This window comes from Oncorhynchus mykiss, chromosome 17 (assembly GCF_013265735.2).
Source record: "Oncorhynchus mykiss isolate Arlee chromosome 17, USDA_OmykA_1.1, whole genome shotgun sequence".
Lineage (NCBI taxonomy): Eukaryota > Metazoa > Chordata > Actinopteri > Salmoniformes > Salmonidae > Oncorhynchus > Oncorhynchus mykiss.
In genome coordinates, this window is record NC_048581.1 from 43,966,288 (window position 1) to 43,978,625 (window position 12,338).

Here is a 12,338-nt window from a genome sequence, read left to right on the forward strand (position 1 = left end):
GTTTGAAATATCCAATAAATGTCGTTCCACTTCATGATTGTGTCCCACTTGTTGTTGATTCTTCACAAAAAAATACAGTTTTATATCTTTATGTTTTGAAGCCTGAAATGTGGCAAAAGGTCGCAAAGTTCAAGGGGGCCGAATACTTTCGCAAGGCACTGTATGTGGCGAATGACCCTAGCCCTCACCCTCCGAGCAAACAGGTCCCAGACTTGCTCAATGAGATTGAGATCCGGGCTCTTCACTGGCCATGGCAGAACACTGACATTCCTGTCTTGCAGGAAATCACGCACAGAACGAGCAGTATGGCTGGTGGCATTGTCATGCTGGAGGGATGAGTCTGCAGGAAGGGTACCACATGAGGGAGGAGGATGGCGTCCCTGTAACGCACAACGTTGAGATTGCCTGCAATGACAACAAGCTCAGTCCGATGATGCTGTGACACACCGCCCCAGACCATGACAGGCCCTCCACCTCCAAATCGATCCCGCTCCAGAGTACAGGCCTCGGTGTAATGCTCATTCCTTCGACAAGCACTTTTTGCCAGTCCTGTCTGGTCCAACGACGGTGGGTTTGTGCCCATAGGTGACGTTGTTTCCGGTGGTGTCTGGTGGGGACCTGCCTTTACAACAGGCCTACAAGTGGTCAGTCCAGCCTCTCTCAGCCTATTGCGGACAGTCTGAGAACTGATGGAGGGATTGTGCATTCCTGGGGTAACTCGGGCAATTGTTGCAATTCTTTACCTGTCTCGGATGTACCAATCCTGTGCAGGTGGTGTTGAACGTGGTCTACCACTGCAAGGACGATCAGCTGTCCGTCCCGTCTTCCTGTAGCGCAGTCTTAGGCGTCTCACAGTACGGACATTGCAATTTATTGCCCAGGCCACATCTGCAGTCCTCATGCCTCATAGCAGCATGCCTAAGGCACACTCATGCAGATGAGCAGGGACCCTGGGCATCTTTCTTTTGGTGTTTTTCAGAGTCAGTAGAAAGGCCTCTTTAGTGTCCTAAGTTTTCAGAACTGTGACCTTAATTGCCTACCGTCTGTAAGCTGTTAGTGTCTTAACGACCGTTCCACGGGTGCATGTTCATTAAGCATGGGAAACCGTGTTTAAACCCTTAACTTCACAGATCTTCATTGTAATTTGGATTTTTACGAATTATCTTTTGAAAGACAGGGTCCTGAAAAAGGGACATTTCTTTTTTTGCTGAGTGTGTGTGTGTGTGTGTTTTCCTATTTAACTATACATGGTGAGTGGAAAACATAAGAACAAGAAAGAACCCATGCCTATTCTTCCGTTATGTTTTCTTTTTTTACTGTCCAAGCACATTGACAGTTTGGGCTGAGCACATTCCACATATTTGCCCACATTCCAACAAAAAGCTTAGATTAACTAACTTCTTAGTAATGACTCGGGACGTCGGGTTTGATACGAAAGCTTATTTTAGTAAGAATACTTGTTTACGTTACATTTAACAACAATTGTTTTGGTACAGAGCAATGCAGGTAAGATGCTGTTGGAAAGTCAGCCACAATCACCCGCACCTGCACATAATTGGCGCGTTATCACTCATTCATCTCGCAAGGCATTCTGGGACTTGCAGTCAAAAAGCGTAATTCAACACAACCCAATACAATTACATATGCAAATAAATCTAAAGAAATATCTTTAGATACAGCTCAAAGAATAAACTTAAACATTAACTCTGTAACACATTAAAGTTACAACATCCTCCCCCCCGATGAACAATTGTGTTCATCTAGATCTCTAGGCAGTATATCAACTGAATAGGTCTCCTCAACAAAGTCCCTGAAGCAGTACGAACTGAACATGATCTAACTAAGCCATTTCGGCCTGGAAACAGTTCCTCAATCTTTCCTAGTTTCCAGGTTTGTCTGGGTAGGTTATCTTCTCCAATGAGTACAACGTCACCCGCTTTCAGTGGGGTGGGCTGTGGTGTGTCACAGCGGTGTGCTGACTTTAGATCCAGCAAGTAGTCCCTTCGCCAACTGTTCCAGAAACTGGTCACAAGTCTCTGCCTGTACTTCCATCTGCGTGTCATTTCTCCCTTGTTTAACGTTGGGTGCTGAGTGTCAGCTGGAAATGGCTTTGGAGGCAAAGAGGTTAGTCTTTTACCCACCAGGAAGTGTGCTGGGGTCAGGGGTTGTGGTTCATCCACCTCATTGTGCACGAAGGTCAGAGGCCTGACGAGTCTTTCCCAGAATCCGCCCCACCAGGCTGCTCGCTCTGCGATGAACCTCCAGGTGATGACCCTTTCTGAGAAGAACGCCAAGAGTTGGGGCTCTTCGATTGCCTTCCACAGCTTTTTCAAGTCCTGATCAGCTCTCTTGAACGTTTTTGCATTGTCTGAGTAGATTACCTTGCATAATCCTCTCCTTGAGATTAATCTTTTTAGAGCTAACAAGAATGTCTCTGTTGACTGATCTGAGACCAGTTCCAAATGCACTGCTCTGGTTACAGCACAAGTGAACAGTGCAATGTATGACTTCTTCACAGAACCATTTTCTTTCACATAGAGCGGTCCTGCAAAATCCACACCTGTGACTTCGAATGGTGGGGATTCAGTTATTCTGTCTTTTGGTAAAGGCGCAGTGACCTGCTGTCCGGCCCTTGCCTTGAATCTCTTGCACACTATACATCTTGCCACTGTGCTCTTGACTAGCTGCCTAGCACTCAAGATCCAGTATCGCTCTCTGATTTGTACTAGAGTGTCTCTTGCTCCAGAATGCATCACCTTCTCATGGTGGTACTGTATCAGCATTTCTGAGTATCTGGACTTATTGGGCAGAACCCATGGGTGCTGCTCTCTGAATGTGAAGTTGGACTGTTGCAGTCTTCCTCCTACACTGAGTAGTTCGTGTTCGTCCCGGAAAGGTTTCAGTTCTCTGATTTTACAGTCATTGTTTAGGCTTTTTCCTGCCTTCAGTAGTTTGATCTCCTGTCCGAAACTCTGTTGTTGTGTTACCTTAATCCAGTACTTTTCTGCATCGAACAGTTCGTCAGCAGTCAGTTCACCTTGCATCTTTATGGTTGTACGAGCATTGGCTATGAATCTCTTTATCCAGGCGGTGACTCTGAACACTCTTTTCAGTTTGCTGTACCTTTCAAGCTCCTACACAGGTTCAGTGCTGTCTGTGCTGTTTGCTGCGAGTTGTACAGTAGCCTGGCAACTGGACTTGAGTTCTATAGTCACCTCATCCGGAACCTTGTTATCATCAGTCTCTTCGGACTGATTGGGTGATGTCAGAATTCTGGGTCCATTCCACCATAGCTCGCTCTGTGTCAAGTTTCTAACAGTTTGTCCTCTTGTAGGGAGGTCAGCTGGATTAGTTTTCCCTTCAATATGTGACCATGACTCTGGATTGGTCAAGGACTGGATCTCCGTCACTCTGTTCGCAACAAACTGTTTCCATTTCTGAGCTGAGCTGCAAATCCAATGCAGCACGATCATCGAGTCTGTCCATATGTTAATCTGTTTTTCTTCCATTTTCAGTGTGGTCATCAAGTTGTTTGCTAGTCTCGCTCCAATCACAGCTCCCATGAGCTCCAGGCGTGGCAGCGTCATTTTCTTAAGTGGTGCTACCCTGGACTTGGATGCGACTAGACTTGTTGTTTCCCTGTCTTGTGACTCACCTTGCAAGTAAGCTACTGCACTGTAAGCCCTTTCACTTGCATCACAGAACACGTGTAGTTTCAGGGTGTGGTTATTCTGTGGCCGCATGTCTGTTCTGTACCACCTTGGTATGGTGAGCTGGTGTAACTGGGGTAGTTCTGAACACCACTGTTGCCATTCTCGTGTCAGATCAGGTGGTAATTCTTCGTCCCAGCTGAGTCCCCTCTCCCACATTTCCTGGAACATGCACTTGATCCTGATGGTGAAGGGAGTTAAGAAACCAAGAGGGTCGAAGACACGTGCAGACGACTGCAGAACACTTCTCTTTGTGTTTTCCTTTTGCCTTAGAATGCTCAGTAACGGCCTGAGGTCAAACACAAAGTCAAACCTAAAACCTTCAGCACTACTCCTTGTGTTTGTAACGTCAACGGGTGGTCAGTTGTCGTACTCTCCTCCCATTTTGTTTTCAATTCAGGAGAATTGGTCATCCACTTGCAGAGGTCCATGCCTGCATTCGACAGCATTCGCTTTGCAGTTGTTGTCACAAGGTAAGCCTCTTCAACATTGCGTGAACTTGCAATGAAGTCATCTACGTAGAGTGACTCTCTCAGTATCTCTACAACTTCTGGTTGTTCTGTTTCATATTGTTTCAGGTGCTTCCTGATTGTAGCTGCCAGCAAAAATGGACTTGGGGAAGCTCCTGTCACGAACCGGCTCAAAGCCCGTAACAAAGGGAGACAACGTGGAGATAAGGAGTAACAAAATATATATTTATTAACTAAAGCAACTAAGGAAAATATACAATGATGTGTGTAATCAGTAATCAGTAGCGTAAGTGAGTGTTTTGCATGCATGAATGTGATAATGCAGGGTGTTGAAAGGTGCCCAAACAAACAAACAAAAACCCAACAAGAACCACAACACAATCTACAAATGTCTGCATGGAGAGAGTCTCCCCCATGAATGGGAAAGGTGTGTATTTATCCTGGGAAACACCTGGGCCCAGGTGTTTCCCATGTAGCTGACGACCCTCTCAACTCCGCCCACCGGCATCCTAATAAGGAAACAAGAACAAAGACAAAATACGGCAGACCGAGTGGGAGGGTCGTCACATTCCCCCCCCCCCCCCATAAAACCGGGGACCAACAAGGACCCCGGAACAACATACCAGCCCCTGCAGTCCCAAATTGGCACAGCCTCCTGCGTCCCAAATTGGTGAGGGGTTATGTGTTCACACTTACAATTTGCCCCAGCCAACCTCCTCCCCAAACCTCAGCAACCTTCGCACAGGAAGCAACATGTAAGAGGAACGAAGAAAACAAGACCAGGAGGGAGCAGACAGGACAGAGAGAACATGACAATAGGAAGCAATGGTCAGTCCCGTAAACATTTAAGAGCAGGGTGCACGAGAGAGCGCATCAGCAATCACGTTTTCAGATCCCCTGATGTGCCGCACATCGAGATGGAATGATTGTAAAAATAAACACCATCGCATTATCCTCTGGTTTGGACACATCATGGACCTCAAAAAAGTGAGGGGGTTATGGTCGGTGTAGACCACAATAGGTACTACCCCCGACCCGACATACACTTCGAAGTGTTGTAGCGCCCAAATGAGTACTAGTGCTTCCTTTTCAATAACCGAATAGTTCAACTGATAATCGTTAAACTTTTTGGAAAAGAAACTAACAGGCCTCTCAACCCCAGACACATCTGCTTGCAGCAAAACTGCACCTGCCCCCACATGACTAGCATCCACCTGCAAGGTAAATGACAAATCCATGCGAGGAGCAGCCAGCACCGGAGTTGAGGTAAGCAACCTCTTTGCATCTTCAAAAGCTTGTTGACAACGAGTAGACCAAACGTAAACAGCCTTAGCTTTCAGCATATCGGTCAAGGGAGCGACCACAGTAGAGAAGTTACTACAAAAACTACGGTAATAACCAATCATGCCCAAGAAACGCATCAGTTCCTTTTTAGTAGTTGGTGATGGAAAAGCATCAATAGCCACCACTTTAGCCCGAACAGGACGCACTTCACCCTGCCCAACCACTTTTCCAAGGTATGTAACGGTTGCCTGAGCAAACTCACATTTAGCCAGATTGATTGTGAGGCGAGCCGCAGCCAGACGCTCGAACAAGGCTTGAATACGGGACAGATGTTCTTCCCAAGTATCTGCATATATCACTACATCGTCGAAATAAACAGCGCACCCGGTCAGACCGGCGACAACCCTGTTCATAAGTCGCTGGAAAGTCGCAGGTGCATTACGCAGACCGAAACTCATAACCGAATATGAGTACAGACCAAAGGGTGTAATAAAGGCAGAGATTTCACGTGCCCTAGTCGTCAGTGGCACCTGCCAATAGCCTTTTAACAGGTCAAATTTGCTCACAAACTTAGCTGCACCGACTTGATCAACACAGTCCTCCATCCTAGGAAGAGGAAATGAATCTGGCTTTGTGACACTGTTTACCTTACGGTAGTCCGTACAAAATCGGTTTGTTCCATCCGGTTTACTGACCAAGATACAGGGAGAAGCCCAACTGGAGAAAGAAGGCTCTGCTATGTTACTCTCCAGCATGTACTTGACCTCAGCATCCAGACAACGTAGTTTCTCTGAAGAAACTCTATAGAACCGCTGACAAATGGGGTCAGCATCTCCAATGTCAATATCATGTTCCATTAAGTTTGTACGTGTAGGTGTATCAGAAAACAAACCTGGAAATCTCTGAATCAGACCAAGCATCTCTTTCCGCCCATCAACAGGTAGGTGAGTGAGAAGACTGTCTAAGATATCCAGTGTTTCTGAATTTTTCAATCTACCCTGCAATATACAATCGTCAGGACCAGGAACATCTTCCTCCTCATGCACAGATCTAGCACGACAAGAACCCAAGGAAACAACGGTATCAGCCAAAAGAACAGGTTTAGCGTCCTCTGCAGAATCCCACTGTTCAGTCTCAGAGGAACGTGCATAATAGGGTTTTAACAGATTTACATGGCACAGCTGGTGTGCTTTCCTTCGTTCTGGAGTGGCCACTAGATAATTTTGCTCAGTGTACTGGCGCAACACTGTATATGGACCTTGAAACTTGGCTTGAAAAGGAGAACCAACAATTGGCAGCAGAGCAAGAACCTGGTCACCCGGACTAAATTGACGAGGCTCAGCTCGGCGATCAAATATGCCCTTCATCCTCTCTTGTGAAGATGATAACTTCTCTTTAGCCATTTCACCAGCGGCATACAGCCGTCTCCGGAAATCACACACATACGATAACAGGGACTGAGGTGGCTCGGGAGACTTCCAGTCATCCTGGAGAACAGATAAAAGTCCACGCACCCTATGTCCAAACACAAGGTCATTTGGACTGAAACCCGTGCTCTCCTGTGAAACCTCCCTAGCGGCTAACAGTAACCAAGGCAACCCCTCCTCCCAATCCTTATCCATCTCAGTACAATAAGCTCTCAACAAAGACTTTAGAGTTTGATGGAAACGTTCCAGTGCTCCTTGACTTTGCGCGTGATAGGCGCTAGACAAATTGTGTTTTAATATGGAGCTGTTGAAGAACCTGACTAAACAGATTAGAGGTGAAATTCGATCCTTGATCTCTCTGAATGACCTTAGGGATTCCAAACAATGAGAGAAACTGAGTCAAAGCTTTTAACACAGATTTAGTTGTGATAGATCGGAGAGGATAGGCAGCAGGAAACCTAGTGGTCTGACACATCACAGTGAACAGGTAACTGCTACCCTTTTTAGAATGAGGCAGGGGACCCACACAGTCAATAATCAGATACTCAAAAGGTTGGCTGAGTACAGGAATAGCAAACAATGGTACCGGTTTAATAGCTTGATTAGGCTTACCAGTTAATTGACAGGTGTGACAAGTTTTTATGAAATCAGAAACATCCCTCTTTAATCTAGGCCAAAAGAAATGCCTTAAAATGCGATTGTAGGTTTTCCTCACCCCCATATGTCCAGCAACGTCGCTGTGGGAAGTTTCCAACACCAACTCACAAAGCTTAACTGGTACAACAACTTGACTAATTGCCTCCCCCAGAAAACAACTATCATGAGACACCCACTTTCTCATCAGGACATCCTCTTGGAGAAAATAGCCATGGGCGACATCTCCCAACTGTTCTACAGGCACCATTTGGTCACGCAACTCTTCTAACGTGGGGTCATCCCGTTGCGCATTAATTAGATCTGAGCGGGTTACAGATAACGGAATAACAGGGAAAACAGTGGCATACTTTTTTGTATTATTATCATTAGTCGGCGCAGTGACCAATTTGCCACGGCTCATAGAACGTGTCACTGCACACGCAGAGAACACCTCTGGGAAACTGTACACTTTCATCAGGAATCCCAACAAATGACGGCTTAGTGGAAACCACTAGAGATGGAAACACGGCAGGCCATACACGCTCACCAGCCAAGTTATTCCCAAGGATAACGTCGATACCCTCAATAGGCAACGAATGCCGCACTCCCACAACAACTTCACCTTTCACCAGTCCACAATCCAACATCAGTTTATGCAATGGAACTGACAGTGTTCAAACCTATTCCCCTAATTAGAACACTATTCCCCGAATCAGTCTTAGCAGAAAAGGGTAACACAGATTCCAACACAAATGATTCAGAGGCACCCGTGTCTCTCAGGATCTTCACTGGCACTAGGTCTTTACTTCCTAACATAGACACACAACCTTCCGTAATGAAAGGTAAATAGTCTGGATCAATATGGACTTTCACATTTTCCTGGGCCTGAGGAAATGAGTCATGAGTGAACTGATGTGGAACAGGTGCAGCTAACGCGGTAGGCTTGGATTTAGCGTAAGCACCCTTTGACCTGAGAAGTGGACATTCGTTTTTCCAATGACCTGAACCTTGACAGTAGTGACACTCCTGCCCAAAGTCAGCTTTACCATGGGAGTCAGGCTCAACCCTAGTTGAATAGAACTCTGCCCGTGAACCAAAGTATCTCGGTGAGCGAAGCCCAAATCTATCCGAACGCCCCCACTCTTTCCGAATACGAGGCTCTGCAAAGACACTTTTGTGAGTCAACACATACTCGTCCGCCAAAACCGCAGCTTCAGCGACATTCTTTACTTTCTGTTCGTTAATATACGTGGCAATACGATCAGGAATTGTGTCCTTAAATTGTTCTAACATAATCAGATCACACAGCACTTGGAAAGTCACAACTGCAGAGGCGGAACACCAGCGATTAAACTGTAAAGATAATTGTCGCGCAAATTCAACATGAGATTGCTTATCATCCCTTTTTAATGTTCTAAATCGTTGGCGGTAAGCCTCAGGGACCAATTCATAAATCTGTAACACAGCTGTTTTAACTTTATCATAATTGGCACTGTCGTGTACACTAAGAGCTGAATATGCTTCCTGCGCTTTACCAGTCAGCACACACTGCAACATTAAAGTGCGGTCAGAATCAGGCCAACTCCTAGCGTCAGCAACACGCTCAAACAACGAAAAGAATGTCTCGGGATCCCTTTCATTAAACTGAGGCAATAACCGTAAGTTCCCAACAATATCAAATGTCTCTGGGGCACGACCAAAAGAGGAACTACCCCTAGGTAAATCTGGATCACCTTCCCAAAACAAACTCTCCCCTGAGATCTTTCCTTCCCTAACCAACTCTATACGTTCTTGTTGCAACTTGATTTTAGCACGCTCCATATCTTGTTTAAATGCCAATTCCTTTTCATACTTTACACGATCATGCTCTAGCTTCTCACTATTACTTTGCCGATCATGCTCTAGCTGTAACAAAAGCAGTTCTTTCTGCTGTTCAAAAAGAAGACTACTTGGACTAACCGATGGAATAGCCATTGTAACGTTATGGGGAGACGACAAACTCTCAGCAGAGGCTGGCCCAGTTGTAACTTCAAGAATACCACTCTCCATCAGATTGGCCTTCAATATCAACCTAATAGAATTCTTTAGACGTTTATCACTAATCTCAACGTTGTAGTGTTCAGCGACCTTCAACAGCTGTTCTTTAGTACCTAAATCTAACAATTTCTCCGATGGAAAGCGAATGGATTCATCTATATAAGATGCCATGGTTACAAAAAAAAAAAAAAAATCTTGCTCTTCCCCTCTGCTGAGCACACCAGACCATAACCCGAGAATTGACAATCACCCTGAGCACCACAGAAGAGACATGAGATACGGAGCTTCCCCAAAACCTACAATAACTCAACCCTAGTCTTCGTGCAGATTTGCAGTGGGAATTTACGCACTGTAGCCCGCTGGCAAGGAAAAACTCCCCAGCATGCTGGTAAATTCCACCAAGCCACGGATGTGCCCCCGAGACAACTGCTCAGTCCACAGACACCACACAAAAATAACAAACATTAACCATGCCCAACATATTCCAAAAATGAAACATGTCGCTAAGCCTATCAGGGGAAAAAAGCTATAGCTCCAGGTAGCAAGTTCCACTACCCTACCCAAATCTCCCACTGAGGTACACAGCCGATTACTCACCTCAGGCTGATGTCCCAACAGAAAGTAGAACAAACGTTTCCAGGCTAGGCAGGGCCTGGAAACTAACCATTATACTCTCTCCAACGCAGCACACAACCCAAACAAAGGCAACCAATACTGGGCCTATTAAACTCAAACACAATATACAAACAAACACGTACTTCCACGGTCTCCCAAACCAACAGTTCAAATATCCCGGATGAGCCCCCACTTGTCACGAACCGGCTAAAAGCCCGTAACAAAGGGAGACAACGTGGAGATAAGGAGTAACAAAATATATATTTATTAACTAAAGCAACTAAGGAAAATATACAATGATGTGTGTAATCAGTAATCAGTAGCGTAAGTGAGTGTTTTGCATGCATGAATGTGATAATGCAGGGTGTTGAAAGGTGCCAAAGCAAACAAACAAACAAAAACAAACAAACAAAAACCCAACAAGAACCACAACACAATCTACAAATGTCTGCATGGAGATAGTCTCCCCCATGAATGGGAAAGGGGTGTATTTATCCTGGGAAACACCTGGGCCCAGGTGTTTCCCATGTAGCTGACGACCCTCTCAACTCCGCCCACCGGCATCCTAATAAGGAAACAAGAACAAAGACAAAATACGGCAGACAGAGTGGGAGGGTCGTCACACTCCAAATACCACTCTTTTCATCCTCAGCACACGCAGCTCCTCTTCATTTTCTCCCTTTGGTGGGCCAGTGAGCCATAGAAATCTCACTGTCTCTCTGTCTCTCTCTGCTAGGGATATCTGCAGGAAAGCTTTCTTGATGTCTGCCATGAATGCGATCTCATGTAGTCTGAACTTTATTAGAACGCTGAGCAGATCCGGATTCAGGTTCGGTCCTGTGAGTAGACAGTCATTGAGAGATGGACAGCCATCTTCATGGGACGAGGCATCAAACACCACTCTCAGTTTTGTTGTCACCTTATCTTCTCGGAGTACTGCATGGTGAGGTAAGTAGTATTTTACGTTGTCTGCACTTGATGCGTTGTCCTTGGGCACGTCCTCTGCCATATCTTGTTGTAAGTAGTCTTCTACTACTTCATTGTATCTGCTGTACAACGTCACATCCTTCTTCAGCCTTTTCTTCAGACATTCAAACCGTTTCTTGGCGATTCTATAGTTGTCTTGGAGTTCTGGCATTTCTCGTTTCCATGGCAACTCCACATGGTATCGCCCATCTTTGAAGGTGGTTGTTTCCTCAAACCTTTGTAGAGCCTCGGTTTCCTCTGAGTTCTGTGTTTTCTCGCTTAGAATACCCAGAGACTAACTAACTTCTTAGTAATGACTCGGGACGTCGGGTTTGATACAAAAGCTTATTTTAGTAAGAATACTTGTTTACGTTACATTTAACAACAATTGTTTTGGTACAGAGCAATGCAGGTAAGATGCTGTTGGAAAGTCAGCCACAATCACCCGCACCTGCACATAATTGGCGCGTTATCACTCATTCCTCTCGCAAGGCATTCTGGGACTTGCAGTCAAAAAGCGTAATTCAACACAACCCAATACAATTACATATGCCAATAAATCTAAAGAAATATCTTTAGATACAGCTCAAAGAATAAACTTAAACATTAACACTGTAACACATTAAAGTTACAACAGAGTTGTGCACACAAGCACACAGCTCTCCGGGGACAGCGACACAATGTGGGCTGGTTAATTATTTCTGAACTTATCAACAAGACAGAACGCTTCCACATTTGCATTTTATTGAATCTTCACTTGAACAATGAATGTTCTGAGAAGGCCTCATTGGTGATATTGTATTTACCATTGATGTGGGCTTTGTTGTTGACTTTGTTGGTAAAAAGAAAATAGGCCTGCAATTGTTTTTTTATTTTTATAACTGAAGGTGAAGACTCAACAGTAGTCAATTATCAATGCATATCAACTGTAACCAATAATTGAAGTGCTATTTGGTCGATGACCCTGAACCTCCCCCCATTTTAAGTTTCAACAGTCAATCCGCTTCCTATAGACTGCGTTCAACAAATTGTTTTGAGAGTCTCACAACCGCATGTCCTAGATGGCAGAAGTCCATCGACAGTCCGTAACTCATTTGAGACTTGTTACTACTAGTCTCACTGACTTGAGCGATGGCTGTTTTGATTTCTCTTCTGGCTCATAATGGAAAAATGGCTTATCTTAACCCCAAGCT

General features: G+C 45.1%; 2 protein-coding genes across 2 annotated transcripts in view; one reads left to right on the forward strand and one right to left on the reverse strand.

Moving 5' to 3' along the window:
- Positions 1–12,338, forward strand: part of plxnb1b (plexin b1b) — a 134,580-nt gene that overhangs the window by 26,371 nt on the left and 95,871 nt on the right.
- LOC110493928 lies at positions 2,291–11,453 on the reverse strand. Its single transcript, XM_021568536.2, has 2 exons — positions 10,807–11,453; positions 2,291–4,335 (listed from the first exon to the last, which is right to left on the reverse strand). The coding sequence occupies exons 1-2, from the start codon at positions 11,315–11,317 to the stop codon at positions 3,989–3,991; spliced, it is 858 nt and encodes a 285-aa protein (XP_021424211.2). The 5' UTR covers positions 11,318–11,453; the 3' UTR covers positions 2,291–3,988.